The 19,867-nt window shown below is 34.7% G+C and overlaps 1 protein-coding gene across 1 annotated transcript in view; it reads right to left on the reverse strand.

Moving 5' to 3' along the window:
- Positions 1-912: 912 nt before the first annotated feature.
- CXCL12 (C-X-C motif chemokine ligand 12) overlaps positions 913-19,867 on the reverse strand; it is an 84,401-nt gene continuing 65,446 nt past the window's right edge. Inside the window, exon 4 of the mRNA XM_053692193.1 lies at positions 913-8,399. Within this exon, the coding sequence (XP_053548168.1) occupies positions 8,384-8,399 (16 nt within the window). The 3' untranslated portion in view covers positions 913-8,383. The remainder of the gene's footprint in view (positions 8,400-19,867) is intronic.

A 19,867-nucleotide genomic window follows, 5' to 3' on the forward strand; every position in this document is an offset into this window, starting at 1 on the left:
AGTCAGCACAGTAGATTTGCATAATCAACAAATGCATGATAACAAGACAATGCAATAGCACTTAGGGGCCGATTTATGAAAGTGCGAGCGGACATGATACGATGTAGCGTATCATGTCTGCCACACATCAATAAATGCCGAAAGCATATGCTGTCAGCTTTATTCATTGCACAAGCAGTTCTTGTGAACTGCTTGTGCAATGCCGCCCCCTGCAGATTCGCGGACAATCAGCCACTAGCAGGGGTCTCAAACAGTCTGATCGTATAGGATCGGGTGGATTGATATTCGCAGCTTCAGAGCAAGTGGACAAGTTATGGAGCAGCGGTCTTTAGACCGCTGCTTCATAACTACTGTTTCCGGCGAGCCTGAAGGCTTGCGCGGAAACAGAGGCATCAAGCTCCATTTGGAGCTTAATAATTCAGCCCCTTAGTCTGAACTTCAAATGAGTAGTAGATTTTCTTCTGACAATTTTAAAAGTTATGTCTATTTCCACTCCCCCTGTACCATGTGACAGCCATCAGCCGATCACAAATGAATACACGTACCATGTGACAGCCATCAGCCAATCACAAATGTATATATGTTTATTCTGTGAATTCTTGCACATGCTCAGTAGGAGCTGGTGACTCAAATAGTTAAAATATAAAAAGACTGTGCACATTTTGTTAATGGAAGTAAATTGGAAAGTTGTTTAAAATTGCTGCTCTGTCTGAATCATGAAAGTTTAATTTTGACTTGAGTGTCCCTTAAATAAATCTACCCCTCTCTCTCTCTCTCTCTCTCTCTCTCACACACACACACACACACACACACAAAGTGTCACACACACACCCTATATCACTAACACAGATTCATACACACATGCACAAACACACACACATACATTAAAAAAAAAAAAAATAACACTGAAGATTAACAAAACGCTGCTTTATTTGGCATGTAGATATTTCTCATGTATAAGTGCATAGGCAGATACAAATCATCAAAAATATATAATTTTTGTATAAAAAAAGTGAATATACAGAAAAGACTTAAAAATTATTTTAAAAAATGCAGAACAGATGTGTACAGATGGGAGCTGCCTTCATATTACCAAGATTTACTTTTCACATTATCTGGGAAATCTATTGTAAAGAAGAAAAGAAATAACACACACAATTAACTCCTTTAGCACTGGATGAATGTGATCCTGATAATGTAATATATTTGATTTGTATATGCTAAACAATATCTACCTGTCTGCCTGCATATAAAAAGTTTTATGTAGTAGTGGATATGCAGAAAAAATGTTTTGCCCTGCCCCAAAAACACCCAAAATATGAATTTTCATATATTTATTCTAATCTGTGCTGAGAAATGCAAATTGGAAATGATAAATGATGAACAACCTTAAGTTTTGTATTTATTTATCCACATGTAAGTATTTATCATATAGAGAGAGCATAATTTGTACAAGTCATCTATGTTTATCGCTAATGTGTGGTTTTGATAAAAAATGAGCATTGATTAATGTTTTTTTAATCAAGAAGTATAACTTGATTTAAACCCTCACAAATAATAACCTCTACCATTTATGCCCATAAAAGTTAGCAAAACTTAGCTGTCCGCAGTCTATTTATAAAATACAGAAAATTCACAGTTGCAGATGTAGGAATGCTTTAAACAAAACACAATCTGTTACTTTAATTGAATGCTTTGCATATGTGCATTTATATACATTGGTCTGCATGTACATATGAGGAGATCGACATTACCAAGCAAGTATAGATAGAGAGATTGACAGACAAACAGATCAAGATAGCAGACAGACATACACAGATGATAGATAGATAGATAGATAGATAGATAGATAGATAGATAGATAGATATTTTGTTGTTATGATAAACACAGAGTCATCTTTATATACTGAGGTTTATACTGGGATATTTAGAGATTGGTTTGTACTTTTCTTCATAAAAATGGCTAATTATACAGATTTAAATAATGGTTGCAATTTGCTTTCACTGGTTTTGTTTGTCAATAATTTAAAAAAAGCACTGTTCCCAGAGAAGCTGGAGAGCATTTTGTGGAATTCCTGACCCTCCTTCATGCGGCACATTGATTGCTTGATATAAACAGGGATAAACAATGTTAAAGAGGACTTTCAGTTTTGCATATGCATATAAGGATACGCACATTAATAAATGTGCATATACAGACACACAGGCAGCGTTAGATAGATGGACGGACGGACAGAAAGAATAGATATAAAAGATAAGATAGACAGACAGATTTATAGATGGTAGATAGATAGATAGATAGATAGATAGATAGATAGATAGATAGATAGATAGACAGACAGACAGATAGGTAGATGATAGATACATAGATAGATGACAGATAGATAGATAGATAGATACATCGATAGATAGATAGATAGATAGATAGATAGATAGATCTCTGTGCATGTTTGAAATGTTCTCTGTGTTTTTTTAACATTCATAAAATCTTTTTTGTTCCACACGCATCTCTTGCAAGTTCAGTGCCATTATGGTTGTCTTGGCCTACAAACAATACATTTTAACTGAGGACAACAAGTATATTCAAGACTATAATGAAAAAATAAGTAAAGTTCCAAAGAGAACATTTTCATTTTAATTATAATTTGCTTCAAACACTGGGATTTTATCAGTGTCAGAGAGTCCTGTTATTGCTGTTTTCTATCAAATGCTGTAAGCAGCTTGCAGCTCATATGGATCTAAAGGTTGCACTCATTTTGTAATGTAGCCCAGGGTGAATGCCTCTGTGCAGCTAGCTTGTAGCACTAGCAGATTATAATTAGTGTAAGCTTTTGTGTTAGTTATAAAAACCTAATCATTGTTTTGTATATACAGAAAACTAATAAGGAGATGTGTAGAGCACTTAGTGGGGTTCTGAGACAGACAGGTAGACGAACAGTTCAGGAGCCAGTCCCCAGGGATACAAAGAGCTTAACTCACCCCCTGCAGTGATTCAGCTAGATAAGTCACATGCATTTGACAGAATAATGGTTTCGACCATATATCTAATGTACTTTTATTATGTATTACAGTATTTATCTTACAAGCCCCCAAGCAAACTATGGGTTAAAGACAGGTCATGGTTCTGGTACTGCTGGGCCTTTCAAAATGATGTTCTGTAGAGACTTATGTATTTTTCAAATTGTAATGGGTCTCCAGCTATTGGCTGGGTATGATTACTCTATAAAGTACTAAAATTGACTTTATAATTAAAAATTGCTCTCTTTTCCTAGATCAATATATAGACAAAAAACTCATAGTCAGTCACATCCCCACAACACCTCAAAGGCATTGCATAAGTCAGTAATTGGAGCATACGCACATATGCCTGCTTCAGATTGGCTCACCAAATGTATCCTTATTTAGAGTAGCTGTGGGACTTTTACCTCTTACTTTGGTTAAAAATAGTAAGAGATTAATTTATCTTAAAAATAAGATACGTCAATAAAACAGGACATCATATTTTAACTTTAGAATTTCCCTTTAATTATGCAATATGGGGAAATATCTTTTTAATATATTCAGCTACTTTACCCATTTTAAATTCAGCTGCAACCACTTGAAATTTCTCTCTTTGTTTAAAATAAATGTGTTGCTGAATGCTGCTTTGCAGCTGAAAGACCTAAGAAAAGAGATTTTAAGTTTTTTTTTTTTCTGCAATGCAAAATCTTTGAAGGTCTATTTAAGTTTGCCATTAAGCTTCTTTCTCTTCCTAATATGACCCCTATTTGTGACTTACATTGCCTATTAAGAAAAGGGATAGGCAGATTTGGCTCGAATATTCTCAACCTGGCATTGATTTCAGCAGGATAACATCATTGTGTAATGTGGGTGGAACAAAGCCAATAGCAAAGACATAAACATGTGTGTATATACAAGCTCTGATACTGTATATACATAAAGAGACGGGGGGAGAGAGACGGCAGACAGATAGGACTTAGAAACAGAGAGGAAAAGTCCGGAGTAAACAAGGAAGAGGGGAGAATTGCAGAAAACTACATTTCTGAATAAGCTTGTGCAGTCTAATTTCTAAGCTGGTTTGCATAGAAAAGTAATTGGCCCTATTGCTTCTTCTCTTATAACTCTTTCCAGTTATCCTGGGTAACATAAAAAAAGAACATAAAACCAATCCTTTTTGGCACAGATACTTCACCATTTGGAAAAAATCCTGTATTAGTGCATTTCTAATTATTTTTATAACTATTGTTATTTTTTTATAATCATTTTTTAAACAAAATTTTAAAAAAATCCCTTACTTATTTTCTTAAAGGGACAGTATACACTCATTTTCATATAACTGCATGTAATAGACACTACTATAAAGAATAAGATGCACAGATACTGATATAAAAATCCAGTATAAAATGGTTTAAAAACTTACTTAGAAGCTTTCAGTTTAGCTCTGTTGAAAAGGTAGCTGGAAAGCCCACTGCAAGTGGCAAATAAGACACTCCCCCCCCCTCCCCCTTCTTTTGCATATGAAAAGACCCTTTACACAAACAGGAGCAAGCTGGAGTAGGTAGCTGACGGTATTCAAATAAAACTTTGGGGCTTGGTTAGGAGTCTGAAAATCAGAGCAATGTTCTTTAAAAATAAGCAAAACTATACATTTTTTAAAAAAAACAACTGTATGGGCTATATAAATAGATTGTCTACAAAACATTTATGCAAAGAAAAAATGAGTGTATAATGGCCCTTTAAGCTGTACTTTTAAAGGGATATAAACCCGCCCCCCCATCAAAACAAAACTATTTTGTGCTTCAGATAGAGCATGCAATAATAGACAAGTTTCAAATTCACTTCTGTTATCAAATATGCTTTGTTCCCATGATATTCTTTGTTGAAGAGAGATACCTAGGTAGCATTTGGAGCACTATATGGCAGGAAATAGTGCTGCCATCTAGTGCTCTTGCAAAGGGATAACATTCTTTTCAATTCTGCTGCCATATAGTGCTCTATAGACATGCATGTTCATAAACTTACTTTCCTGCTTTTCAACAAGAGATACCAAGAGAACGAAGACAGCTTGATAATAGAAGTAAATTAGAAAGTGCCTGCTCTATCTGAATCACAAAAGAAACATTTGGGGTTTCAAGTCCCTTTAATTAAAAACAAAAAAAACAATAAATGCATCTTTTCCAAGATCATTTTTTGGAAGTGTGTATTAAACTATGTAAGTAGATTTACAGTTTGTGCTTTCACTTATTTATACCATTACAGAATCATTGGTCATTTGATGAATGCAGTTCATCTAAAATTCATTTTACTAGAAAAAGGAACATTAAACTCAAAATGGAATTTCCTATAAAACTGTAAAAGATACAAAAAAAAAATGCAATATACAATATTCAATACACTCATCATTTACTCTGATTGCTTTTGCTATAAATCACTTCTGAAAATTGTACAAGTTGCACTCCCTCCACAAAGACTGGGGTGTATAATATGTACTTAAGTATGATCCAGGGGTGACCCAGCAACATGCTACACAGCTTAAAGGGACACTGTACCCAAAAATTTTCTTTCGTGATTCAGATTGAGCATGAAATTTTAAGCAACTTTCTAATTTACTCCTATTATCAAATTTTCTTCATTCTCTTGGTATCTTTATTTGAAATGCAAGAATGTAAGTTTAGATGCCGGCCCATTTTTGGTGAACAACCTGGGTTGTCCTTGCTGATTGGTGGATAAATTCATCCACCAATAAAAAAGTGCTGTCCAGAGTACTGAAACCAAAAAAAAGCTTAGATGCCTTCTTTTTCAAATAATGATAGCAAGAGAACGAAGAAAAATTGATAATAGGAGTAAATTAGAAAGTTGCTTAAAATTGCATGCTCTTTCTGAATTACAAAAGAAAAAAATTGGGTACAGTGTCCCTTTAAACTGATGCAGAAGCTCATTTACATCTGACCCAATTTTACAACAGGCAAAGAAGATATGATAAAAACATACTTTGACAGCTTTTAAAGGAAGCGTCCCTGTACTGCTCCTGTTTTGCAGGACCCTGCAACATCTGCAAATTGCTTTTGAAACATTTATTTTTTATGCAAGTTTTATTTTTTTGCATTGCAGTGCTTAATTTAATTTCCTTTAATATCTCTTGCATTTCTCCAATTTGCTCTGAAGATAAATGTTACACATTAATTCTCTCTTCCTCCCCCCCCCCCCGACTTATCACTGCTGTTAAGAAATAGGGATTTTCACTTAGACCCAGCCAAAAAGAATATAAACTTTTTTATCTCCAGAAGGAAACCTATATTAGGGAGTCAGAAAGATTATGTTTTATTGAGCTGTCTGGCAGCCGTAGTTGAAATCCATCTTTAACCCATAATCTGCTGGAGGAGCTGCTGAGCACACTTGTTACTTCTCCATAGGATATTTAGAGATTCATTGTATGCATATAACAAATTGCACCTACACTTTAATACTGATTTAATTTTTTAACATGCATTTTTTTGCAAAATATTTCATAATATCTATCAATCTTATAATCTATCTGCTAACACACTGAGTATATTTTTCCTATTTTCCCAGTCGTGTAATAGAACCAGTCGCAAACTGTACCAACCAGGATGAAAACAGCCTAATTGTATGTGGGTCAACTTTAGGAGTAGTAAATTCTATGGGAAATTTTACAAATAGATGTGTATACAATTTAAAAAAATAAAAATGTTTATATGCACATTCAATTTGATATATGCATTACTCCAATATCCCTTTAATTTACTGGGCTATTATCAAGTAGATGACAAAAGTGATATTATGTGAAGTCAATGATTATGTATAGAATAACAAAATGCACCTAACTCCACTTATGGGGGCATGTATTGCTGCTTCCTGTTTATTTATGTTATGGTGCCTTTAAATTGTTTACATAAAATTTGTTTTCAAGGTCTTCGGTAGTCTAAGTGTCTGTGGAAGCTATATTCTATATTATTACTTGATGTTAACCCAATACCTGAGTGATCTATTTACCCTGTTGGTGTGACAGTGTATAAACGTTTCACCTAAACATGTTTCAACTAACAACTTCATATGCCAGACACAGAGTATTAAATGTATGAGAAACTACTTGTGTACATTTATGTTTTGTAGTTGAAATAGCTGGTTTTGCTCATTAAAACCACAGCCTATTTTTCTCAAGAACATACCCATTAAAATGGTCTGAGCTTGCAGGAACAGTAACCCTCCTTATGTTATCTCACTATATACAAATCCAATACTTAGGTACTGCAATTTGCATTATGATTTGTGGTTTCAGTTGCCAAACCACCTATTTCAATTGCAAGAATAAGTCTTAAGGAACAGATTCCAAAGCATTTAACACTATGCAACTTGTACAACAAGGAGGAACTCTTTTAAGGTGGAGTGCAATGTCCTTTTAAATACTGTATATCTATCATTATAATAACTAGCATTTATACAGCACATTTCTCCCAGTGGGACTCAAAGTGCTTTTTCAGCGCTCACTCTCGGAATTAACCAAATCAGCAACTGAATAGTTGTTATTATTACCCAATTTAATGGTACTCATTTTATCGACCTCAGAAGAATGAAGGGCTGAGTTGGCCCTGCCAGGATTTGAACCTGTGCCTTTGGATCTTTTAAACAGGCTTTTTTTGTAGTCAGGTCATTTACCAACTGAGCTACCTCACCAGCCTCATGAAGGTATTATTTCAACACACGTCTATCATTTTCTTAGCACAAAAATATTTGCTGCTTATGACCAATGGCTAATCCAGAACTACCCTCTACATACCCTGGTAATTAAATGACTACAATATTAACTGGACAAGTAACATAAATGAATAAAATATCTTAAAGGTAACAATACTCTTTGGTGCCTTAATACTTTTTTTTAGTAAGGTTTGTGCAAGTGTGCACCTGAACTTTTTCACTACTGTTCTTCCTGGCAGCAAGAGGGTTAAACATGACTAGGAATAATGCAGTATAGTTGGTCATGTGCACCCTTAGCCTGCACTGGCATAATGTTGATGCTCTCATTTGACAACGTTAAACCCACCCTTCCTGTCCCTACCAATCAGTCTCATAAGGAAACACCCATGCAGAGCTTTAAGTGCCATCTGTGAACAACCAATGATTTAAAAAAAAAATGAAAAAAGGTGAGCAGAAAATCGACTTGAAAAGTTCATAAATCAGTGCTGCCGTCCATTCTGCCACCAGTGCAGGCATGAAAAGCATCATGTGTCTCCCTTTATGTATACAGGAGGATGATACGATCTGGAGTACTATGTGCAGTTGGAAGCTTGTGGAGCTGAAGGAAGTCAGAGCTGGAGTCTCAGGAACACACAGGGACATCTGAGCCAGCTGTTAAGTAGAGGGCTTAGGTCTTCACTTTCCTGTTAACCAAGAAGACATATACAGTCAAGAGAATATTGCATTATATTGGGTTCATTTGTACTTAAAAGGACAATAAAGTTCTAATTTTTTTTTAAGTAAAAATTGCCCAAATAGCACAAACGCATGTGTGTGACCAGTCTTGGTGATTGATCCCAATCGTTTAGAAAACTAATGATTTGCAACGAAAGAACACCAACAAATTGTATGGGGATTTTTGTAGAGAAATCATTTTAGATTTTTTTCTAAAGGCTTGTGATTGTCCCCTTGGTATTTAAAAAGGTAGCATAAGCACTAGAGAATCAGGAGTGTGATCTGCTTCTTACCAATGGGGCGGTTGGTACGGCTGCTGATTGGCTGTAACACATGATGATGATACGGAAGTAGGGAGAAAAAAACAGTAGATGGGCAGAAGCAAGAAAAGATGTACTTACATGGGTCTAAGTAATCAAGAAAAGCAATGATTGCAGACATGGGGGAACAATTAGAAGTCATAATAGAAGATTATATGTAACCTGATATTAAAAAGAAAATCAACCTTTACTGTCCCTTTAATAATATTATCTTATGTAGTATCATCATTAGCATAATTGGGGGTCTATTTACAAAGCTCTGAAATGAAAATCAGATGAGGTTGGTTAAAGCAGGAACTTCAATTTGAGCTATTGGAAAAATGCTGATATTTAAAAAATGAAACCTGGATCAACTATTGAAATTGCTTGACTTTAATTGACCTAGCTGAGTTGCCTTAACTTTATTCTGATTGGTTGCAAAGAGATTTGGAATGGCATTTATTGGTGTTTAGAGATTTTAGAAGAATCATTGTGGGGTTTTTGTACAGGTGAAGATGTAGAATAAGGATGAGAAAGGCCAAACCAAAGCACAAACCTCTTCACAGATCTCTCACTAAATCTATTATCTAATATCTTATGGAAAAATCAGACAAAGCTATCCCTGAAAGTAAACATATAGCTGACTTTCTTATTTCTAGAATTTTCTGCTTCTTTGTCTGTTTCTACTTTGAGACTTAAAGGGACAGTACACTGTAAAATTGTTTTTATATGAATGTATTTTCAATGACTTGTTATACCAGCTGCAGAGTATAAAATGTATGAGAAATTGCATGTTTATATGAAGTAGCTGGTTTTGTGCTTTTAAACCACAGCCTATTACAATGGGTTGAGCTTCAGGTAATATCAGATCTCATTATGTTATCACTTTGTGTACACAGACTTGCTTCCTTATCTTATATGTGTCTAGAAAACCAAAGTTCGATACTTAGAGAGAACAAAGGAAAATTATCATTTTATTACTTAACTATCATGCCCCCCACTGAGAGTGTAATCTCTTCTGCAGGCTGTGTTTACTTAGGCTGTTCAATAGAATATACTCCAGTATAGAAACTTTCAGTATAGGTTGGAATCCCACAGGCTAAATCAGCTATTTCAAATGCCAAAATAGGGGTAAAGGAGCTACTTGTAAACAATTTAAAACACTCCAGCAGGTAAAATGAATCATTGGGAACAATTTAAAGGGGAGAACATATTGGGGTGAACTGTCCCTTTAAGGGTACAATGATCTAAACTTTGCAGGGTGATATGTGAAAAATCTGCTAACATTCGCAAGGGCTGCCCTTAGTATTATCTAAAAAAGGTGCTGTTCCTGTGAGATGCCTTCTGTAGAAAGTAATGCAGCTTGCTGGAATGGAAACTTATCTGGGGAGAACAAAGTCAGTAAGGACCAAGACTTGAGCTGTGTAAGTTGTGTGTAAATAATGACTTTACTGCTGACTTGCATTTTGAGAATATTGTAATTAAAGATTTTTCTTCATGGCAGTAATTTCAATTGACGTTTCATAAGCATTTACTCAATCAATTAAATCTCACATTGATGTAAATATACCCTTTGAATGTACTGATTCTGCAGACATTTTTTTAAGATATTCTTTAAAGGGCCATAAAAGTAAAAAAAAAATACGTGTTTTCGTTTGAGCATGTAATTTTATGACTGTTGACAAGGGGTCAAGTCGAGCAGGAACGCATGGGAATGTAGTTACTGCACTATTTTTGCAGGTGGAACTAAGTTCCCTCTGGACAGATAAAATTATATATATATATATATATATATATATATATATATATATATATATATATATATATATATATATATATATATATATTGCATTGGGGCCCTTTGCAGTTAAGTAGATGAAAACACGTAAAAGCATATGTATGCAATATTCATATTTAATAAAGTGTTCTACTGTGTATTTATATATAGGGGTGGAAGTCTTGGTGAGTTCCCACACTTTTTTTGTAGGACTTGACCCCTGCTATTGACCCTGCTCTACTGTGTGGTCAATTTTCGACTATTATGGCCCTTTAAGTAACAAATTATTTCTAGGCAAGCAATGTAGCAAGACTCCAATAGAATCAACAATGGCACAATTATTAGCTAACCAGTACAAAGTCATCAGGTTATCCCATTAGATCTTCCGGTTTCTGAGACGTAACAAAAGGGAATATCCAGCGGAAATCCCTATTTTAATAATGCAGTTATGCTTGCTTAACAGACTTAGCATATCATAAAATATGAATAGGTGTCAGATTTTAGTAAAACACAGTATTAGTCATGCAGGAGCCATTAGTGCACTTTGGTATTATGAGTAATTGCATTTTCATCCTCTGTATATGTGATACACTTGCATAAAGCAAAACCCAAGGGATAATGGCACATATTTTATATGGAAGTTGGAAAAACAAGTATAGTACAGTTATTTTATATTATTTGTAATTCTTTAAACTGTTAAAAAAGACAATTGGGCTGAATTAACTAATGGCCTCTCCATCATCATCTATATAAAGTATATCAGAAAGGGAACACTTAAAGAAATTAACATCACACAAATATTACTGTATATGGAAGAGCAGTAAATAAATACACTAAAATATTTTGCATAAAAAGATCACAGGTACATTAAAGTGATAGTAATTCCTAGCATTTCTGAAATGCTAGGATTTACTAGTGGAACAAATAAAGGGGACTTTAAATTCTAAAGTATAAAATACTTCATGCTGAAAGTTTCTTTATTTGTCTGCAGCATTCACCACATTGAGCTCCTCAGGCTGCCCATGTCAACGCTATTTTATCACTGAGGTGATTTTAGCCAATAGCATGCTAGCTATCCAGCCTAATGCCAGCTGGCCTGCATGGCTATTGGCTAAGAGGTGGAAACGTCACCTCACTGAAAAATAGCATTCTGCTGTGGGCTGCCTGAGGAGCTCAGTGTGGTGAATGCAATAGCAAATAAAGGAACTTTCAGAATGAAGTATTTTATACTTCATGACTCAAAGTCCCCTTTATTTGTTCCACTGGTATATCCTAGAGTTTCAGAAACTCTAGGATTTAGTATAATTTTAAATAAATTAATTATAAATGCACAGTACATATTTGCAATTAAGCACTGCATTGCAAATGTTGAAACGTCACCTAAAAAAACTACTCTTACTGGAAAAAGAAAATCCCAGAGTTGCAAAGGATTGTGGTAATGAATGTTTCCAGATTGCAGGGGTTTGTGATTTAGACTAAAATGAGTCAGATATATTAATACATTTAAACATTCAACACAAAAGTCTTTATCTGCAAACCATTTAAATAAAACAAAAATTGTGCTACAAACTGGTTATTTTTCGTTAAAAATTAATTAAAAAGGCATGACAACCAATTCTGTATTCCTGTGCCTGATTATTCACTAATAGCTCTGGTCAAAAAAGTCAGTTACCAAACCTTATCAATCAATAGCCTCATACCGCAGATCATATATATATATATATATATATATATATATATATATATATTATATGTATATATATATATACACACACACACATATATACATTAGACATGTGCATGGAGAAAAAATTTGGTTCGGTTTGGTTTGGATCGATTCGGATGGTTTCGAATTTCGGTTCGGATCGATTCGAATTCGGAAAAATTCAAATCAATTTGTTTTGGATTCATTTCGGATTCGAATAAATTTGGCTGGATTCAGTTCGGTTCGGAAATTCAGAATTTCGGTATGTGTTAGGTGGGATGTGCTGTGTATTAGACTAGTATTATGTACTGCATATTAGGTGTAACCCATAGCAGAGTGATATAACCTAATATACTGTACAATACCAGTGTAATCCATGGCCATCCGAATCTACTGAATAAATCCGAACTAATTCGGATTCATTCGGTAGATTCAGCACTATTTCAATTCGGAAATTCGAATCGATCCGAATCTCCGAATTTACCGAATTCGGCTGAATTTCCAAATCGATCCGAAACGAATCACATATTTCTAATATACATACACACACACACAGGGATGGAAAAAATGTCTAACTGCTATTCAATGTTAAACATAGGGAAAAATCTCCAAATTATATATATATATATATATATATATATATATATATATATATATATATATATATATATATATATATATATATATATATACACACACACACACATACTGTACATTAAAAAGGGCCAAATCTGAGTATGTGACCTCAATAGGCTTTGTGCGCCAAGTGCTTTATATTTGCTGTCAGATACAATGTTTCAATCTGCCTCTCTGATCCACCATGTATAAAGGTCTTCCGGATAATCTGTCTCTCAAGAATCTGCTCCAGATGTAAAGAACAAATACTTCATGCATAAAAGAATACTGTATGCCTCTTTCTCGTAGCATTAAACATGGTGAAAAAAAGTCTTAAGTTTCATTTAAACATTATATTGCACTGCAAAAGAGAATTTTAACGTTTTAGAAAACCAAGGTTGTTTAGTTTTGGAATTGTACTTTAGGGCTGCGAGCATCTCAGAATTTAATTTTGTTTTTCTACATAGTTTAGGCAAAGTATCTGAACATAATAATTCTACTTGGAACAGAGTGATGGTTACATTCCTGCTTCTTTATAGCCCCCAAAGTCCCAATTTAGACACCTCTGGATTAATCAGATGACTTGGTACAGCAACAACTTTTATTCGGCTAGATTACGAGTTTTGCGTTAGAAGCTGTGCGGTACTAACAAGCAGTTTTCTCTCACCGCTCACTTACCTGCAGCGCTGGTATTACGGGTTTTCAGAAACCCGGCGTTAAAAGACAAAAAGTGAGCGTTGAGCAAAATTTTGCTCGAAATCTCACTTCAATACCAGCGCTGCTTAAGTCAGCGGTGAGCTGGTCGTACGTTCTCGTGCACGATTTTCCCATAGGAATCAACGGGGAGAGCCGGCTGAAAAAAAGTCTAACACCTGCAAAAAAGCAGCGTATAACTCAGTAACTTAGCCCCATTGATTCCTATAGGGAAATAAAATTTATGTTTACACCTAACACCCTAACATGAACCCTGAGTCTAAACACCCCTAATCTTACACTTATTAACCCCTAATCTGCCGCCTCCGACATCGCCGACACCTGCATTATATTTATTAGCCCCTAATCTTCCGCTCCGCACACCGCCGCCACCTACATTATACTTATGAACCTCTAATCTGCTGCCCCCAACATCGCTGACACCTACATTATATTTATTAACACCTAATCTGCCGCCCCCAATGTCGCCACCACTATAATAAACATATTAACACCTAAACCGCAGCACTCCCGCCTCGTAAACACTAGTTAAATATTATTAACCCCTAACCTGCTGTCCCTAACATCGCCGCCACCTACCTACATTTATTAACCCCTAATCTGCCACCCCCAACGTCGCCACCACTATACTAAGTGTATTAACCCCTAAACCTAAGTCTAACCCTAACACCCCCTAACTTAAATATAATTACAATAAATCTAAATAAATATTAATATTATACCTAAATAATTCCTATTTAAAACTAAATACTTACCTATAAAATAAACCCTAAGCTAGCTACAATATAACTAATAGATACATTGTATCTATCTTAGGTTTTATTTTTATTTTACAGGTAAGTTTGTATTTATTTTAACTAGGTAGAATAGTTATTAAATAGTTATTAACTATTTAATAACTACCTAGCTAAAATAAATACAAAAGTACCTGTAAAATAAAACCTAACCTGTTACAATAACACCTAACACTACACTATAATTAAATAAATTTACTAAATAAATACAATTAAATAAATGTAATTAAATTAGCTAAAGTACAAAAAACAAACAAACAAACACTAAATTACAGAAAATAATAAACAAATTACAAGATATTTAAACTAATTACACCTAATCTAATAGCCCTATCAAAATAAAAAAAGCCCCCCCCACAAATAAAAAAAACCCCTAGCCTAAACTAAACTACCAATAGCCCTTAAAAAGGCCTTTTGCGGGGCGTTGCCCCAAAGTAATCAGCTCTTTTATCTGTAAAAAAAATACGAACACAACCCCCAACAGTAAAACCCACCACCCACACAACCAACCCCCAAATAAAATACTAGCTAAAAAAACCTAAGCTCCCCATTGCCCTGAAAAGGGCATTTGGATGGGCATTGCCCTTAAAAGGGCAGTTAGCTCTTTTGCGGCCCAAAGTCCCTAACCTAAAAATAAAACCCACCCAATACACCCTTAAAAAAACACTAACCCCCTGAAGATCGACTTACAGTTCTGAAGACCGGACATCCATCCTCAAGGAAGCAGCAGAAGTTTTCATCCAACCGGGCCAAAGTCCACAACGAAGGATTGAGCTTGCATTCTATTGGCTGATTGGAACAGTCAATAATATGCATGCTCAATCCTATTGGCTGATTGGATCAGCCAATAGGATTGAACTTCAATCCTATTGGCTGATTGCATCAGCCAATAGGATTTTTTCTACCTTAATTCCGATTGGCTGATAGAATTCTATCAGCCAATCGGAATCTAAGGGATGACATCACTTAAAGGAACCGTCATTCAGTAAGATGACGTCGTCAGAAGAGGATGCTCCGCGGGATGTCTTGAAGATGGAGCCGCTCCATGTCGGATGTATGAAGATAGAAGATGCCGTCTGGATGAAGACTTCTACCCATCTTGAGGACAACTTCGCCCGGCTTGGATGAAGACTTGTCCCGGCTTCGTTGAGGACTTCGGCCCGGTTGGATGAAGACTTCTTCCGCTTCCTTGAGGATGGATGTCCGGTCTTCAGAACTGTAAGTCGATCTTCAGGGGGTTAGTGTTAGGTTTTTTTTAAGGGTGTATTGGGTGGGTTTTATTTGTAGGTTAGGGACTTTGGGCCGCAAAAGAGCTAACTGCCCTTTTTAAGGGCAATGCCCATCCAAATGCCCTTTTCAGGGCAATGGGGAGCTTAGGTTTTTTTAGCTAGTATTGTATTTGGGGGGTTGGTTGTGTGGGTGGCGGGTTTTATTGTTGGGGGGGTGTTTGTATTTTTTTTACAGGTAAAATAGCCGATTACTTTGGGGCAATGCCCAGCAAAAGGCCTTTTTAAGGGCTATTGGTAGTTTAGTTTAGGCTAGGTTTTTTTTTTATTTTGGGGGGGCTTTTTTATTTTGATAGGGCTATTAGATTAAGTGTAATTAGTTTAAATATATTGTAATTTGTTTATTATTTTCTGTAATTTAGTGTTTTTTTTTTGTACTTTAGCTAATTTAATTTATTTAATTGTATTTAATTTAGTTAATTTATTTAATTATAGTGTAGTGTTAGGTTTTATTTTACAGGTACTTTTGTATTTCTTTTAGCTAGGTAGTTATTAAATAGTTAATAACTATTTAGTAACTATTCTACCTAGTTAAAATAAATACAAACTTGCCTGTAAAATAAAAATAAACCCTAAGATAGCTACAATGTAACTATTAGTTATATTGTAGCTAGCTTAGGGTTTATTTTATAGGTAAGTATTTAGTTTTAAATAGGAATTATTTAGGTAATAATATTAATATTTATTTAGATTTATTGTAATTATATTTAAGTTAGGGGGTGTTAGGGTTAGACTTAGGTTTAGGCGTTAATACATTTAGTATAGTGGCGGTAACGTTGGGGGCGGCAGATTAGGGGTTAATACATTTAGTATAGTGGTAGCGATCTTAGGGACGGCAGATTAGGGGTTAATACCGTAATACCGACGCTATGGAAGTCCCATAGAAAAAAGACTTTACGATTTTACGTAAGTCGTTTTGCGGTAATACCAAAGAAGTGTGCGGTGACCCTAAACCTTCAAGACTCGTAATACCAGCGGTAGAAAAAAAGCAGCGTTAGGACCTGTTAACGCTGCTTTTTTACCCTAACGCAAAACTCGTAATCTAGCCAATTGATAGTAAATTAGAGTGAAAACTCAAAACTGTTATACTTATTAACATTTAGGTTTTATATTTTATTTAAAGGGACATAATACTCATATGCCAAATCACTTGAAAGTGTAAAAAAGGAAGATTATTTTTTTACCTCAAAATGTATTCAGCTCACCAGAGTAAGTGCTGCAAGTTGAAATCCCCCCCCCCCAAAAAAAAACAATAGCCAATCATCATCAAAGGATCGTTTGAAAAAGCTGGGTCACGGCGAAACATGTCAGGAGAGATAGGGATATGGTGAGGAGTCCTAGGAGCTCCTGTGTTTTTAGCCAAGCCTTAAGCTGCCATTGAATTACTGTAGTCGATACTATTAGTACTATTCGAACTGGTGTTCTTTTTCAACCACTCTAGTGACATTATGTGGTGCTTCTAAGCGTATACAGAGGTAGCACTTCCTGTAATTGTAACCATTGGTATTAGCACTCTGAAGCGTACTGTAGCCGGTTACTAGTTGATCAGCAGCTCTCAGAGCACTTATAAATGCAGCGTTGTACATATTTTAAAGGGCCACTAAACCCAAAATCTTTCTTTCATGATTCAGATAGAACATACAAATTTAAACAACATTACAATTTACTTCTATTATTTATTTTGCTTAATTTTTTTAGATATCCTTATTTGAAGAAAAAGCAATGCACATGGGTGAGCCAATCACATGAGGCTTCTATGTGCAGCAACCAATCAGCAGCTACTGAGCATATCTAGATATGCTTTTCAGCAAAGAATATCAAGAGAATAAAACAAATTAGATAATAGAAGTAAATTAGAAAGATGTTTAAAAATGCATTATCTTTCTAAATCATGAAAGAAAAAATGTGGGTATCATGGCCCTTTAAGAAATGACATTTGCTACGTAATAAAACGTGGTCACAGACTGCTACTAAACTGAACGCTGTTAGGTAACAACTAACAAATGTACCGCACTATACATCCGGTTCACACTGCTAATTATAATAGAGAGCGATACCAATTGTATCTTCAAGCTTACCAAAAAACTACATTTTTTAGAACCTAAGAATCGATACAATTACTGAGAAGCTACGTACAATAAGTCAATTAATACAATCCTGAACTTCTTTTGCAATAAAGTAACAGTGTACTACATATATCATTTGTCTCATACAGTTTGCTAACAGACCTAGTGATATAAATCCAACTCAATCTTATGTTTGTGTCGGTTGCAACGGTGTTACCTTTTTTCTTAAGTTGCTCATTACCACGTTTAAAATTCATAACAAGCTTACAAACGTTAATATCTGTATCTCAAGCGAGTGTTTATTTAATTAAAGATATTTAATTCATATATTTACAAAATCTATTATAGATAAGAGCAAAAAACACTGCTTAAAACACATGAGTGTAAAATTGGGCTAACTAACATATAGATACTAGTGTTATATAACAACGATTAGTTTGATCCCAGAGTAACCATTTAAGCTATTTTGATACTTTATAGATTTTATCTATGGGGTCCCGGATGTCATTTATTGAATACTGATACAGATAGCATAATGCATTCAATTTGTTGTTCGCTTGTTACAGAACATTAATTATCCGTAACTATATGAATAAATATACCCTACATTAACTGCCTATACTTCAGGTAAGCCAAAAGTAATATCCATTTCTCTAATCCTAAAAGGAAAATGGTATACCTACCATAATACCTATGTGGATAATCCCTGATCACAACGTAACAGTTTATGGTAATTACCAACATTGTTATCGAATAAATAGCTAGTGAAGACTGTGATATACCAGACAGTAAACCCCTACTGGGTAAATAATAGCCAGCGAAAATCTAAGTATTGCACTAACTATACTAGACGTTTTAATATTGTAGGACTCTAATTATAGTATCACTGACTACAACACACTTTTTTGAACTAAACAACAGGTCCGCAAATTAGATAATAAGTTTCATTTCCCTCAGTGTTACTTAGTGAGTTATCACACACAACAAACTGGAGTATAATTTGTATTTCCAATAAATTTCGTAACGGATGAAATAGAACTATATATTACCTCAATAACAAATGTATCCACTACCAAAGGCAACTTAAGTGTGTTTTTAATGTAAATCCTATTTTATTGAAACTATTAAAAGTTAAATTTTAACCTCTGTTTCACTAGTACCATTTCATATACTGCATCCAAGTTAAATCACACCTTATAACAAATATTTAAGACAAGCCTAGAGTGCTATATAGTGTATTCTTCTGTTAGTAAGTCTCTTCTTACTACAAGTTGTAAATATAGAAATTCTCAATACATTAGCACCAATACCCGTAAATACATACTTCTTATATTCCAGGGTGAATTTTAGGCTTTTTTGAAACCTTCAGTAGTGCCATTGGTTTTGTTGTTTAACCTGAGTACTTCTACTCTGTGTTTAACCCCTTTGAGGGGGTAACAATTTGAAGCATGTCATTTTTCAACTATTATGTCCCTTAAAAGATTTTGAATCACTTCAATTTCCTTTAACATATTATCTGTATTTTAATAAATACTTGACTAACTTTTTAACTTTATACTATTTTAGGCAAAATGTTTGCCCAGTTTCTGGCATTTTAATTAAAAGCATTCAATGTTTGTACAAAGATTGGCTTCCTCGTTTGTTTAGCAACATTTCTGAGTTCTTCAGATCATCCAAGTGTTGTTATTTTTTTAAAAAAATGGTTTAGTGTTTTATAACTTTAAACATGCATGAGACTTCCTTAAATTGTTATTCCAGCCAAAATCAAAATCCACATGGGTGCATTTCAGCTTTGAATAGAAGCATTTTTGCAATATACATGTATTAGTAAAAATGCTTATAAAAAAAACTATAGCTGATTTAAAGGTGTATTTATGTATGCTCCGTGCGCTAGGATTTTAAGCACAGCATTTGCTCAGAGGGTCTAAGTTGCTTGTACTATCTGGTAATGACTCAATTTGTTAATTGCTGACATGAAACAAGCCCCACTGGTGCTATGAGCAGCTGCCATATTTAAATGCTTCTGCACTGAGAATATCTAGCTATGTGTCACATGCACGTGCAGAGAAAAATGTTAACACTAAAACAGTGATAACTTTTACTAGAAGCGTTTTTGCCAATACGTGTATATTGCAAATGTTTCTATTCAAATATGCAATGCATCCCTTTAAAGTGACAGTA

Source organism: Bombina bombina, chromosome 9 (assembly GCF_027579735.1).
Source record: "Bombina bombina isolate aBomBom1 chromosome 9, aBomBom1.pri, whole genome shotgun sequence".
NCBI classification, from domain to species: domain Eukaryota; kingdom Metazoa; phylum Chordata; class Amphibia; order Anura; family Bombinatoridae; genus Bombina; species Bombina bombina.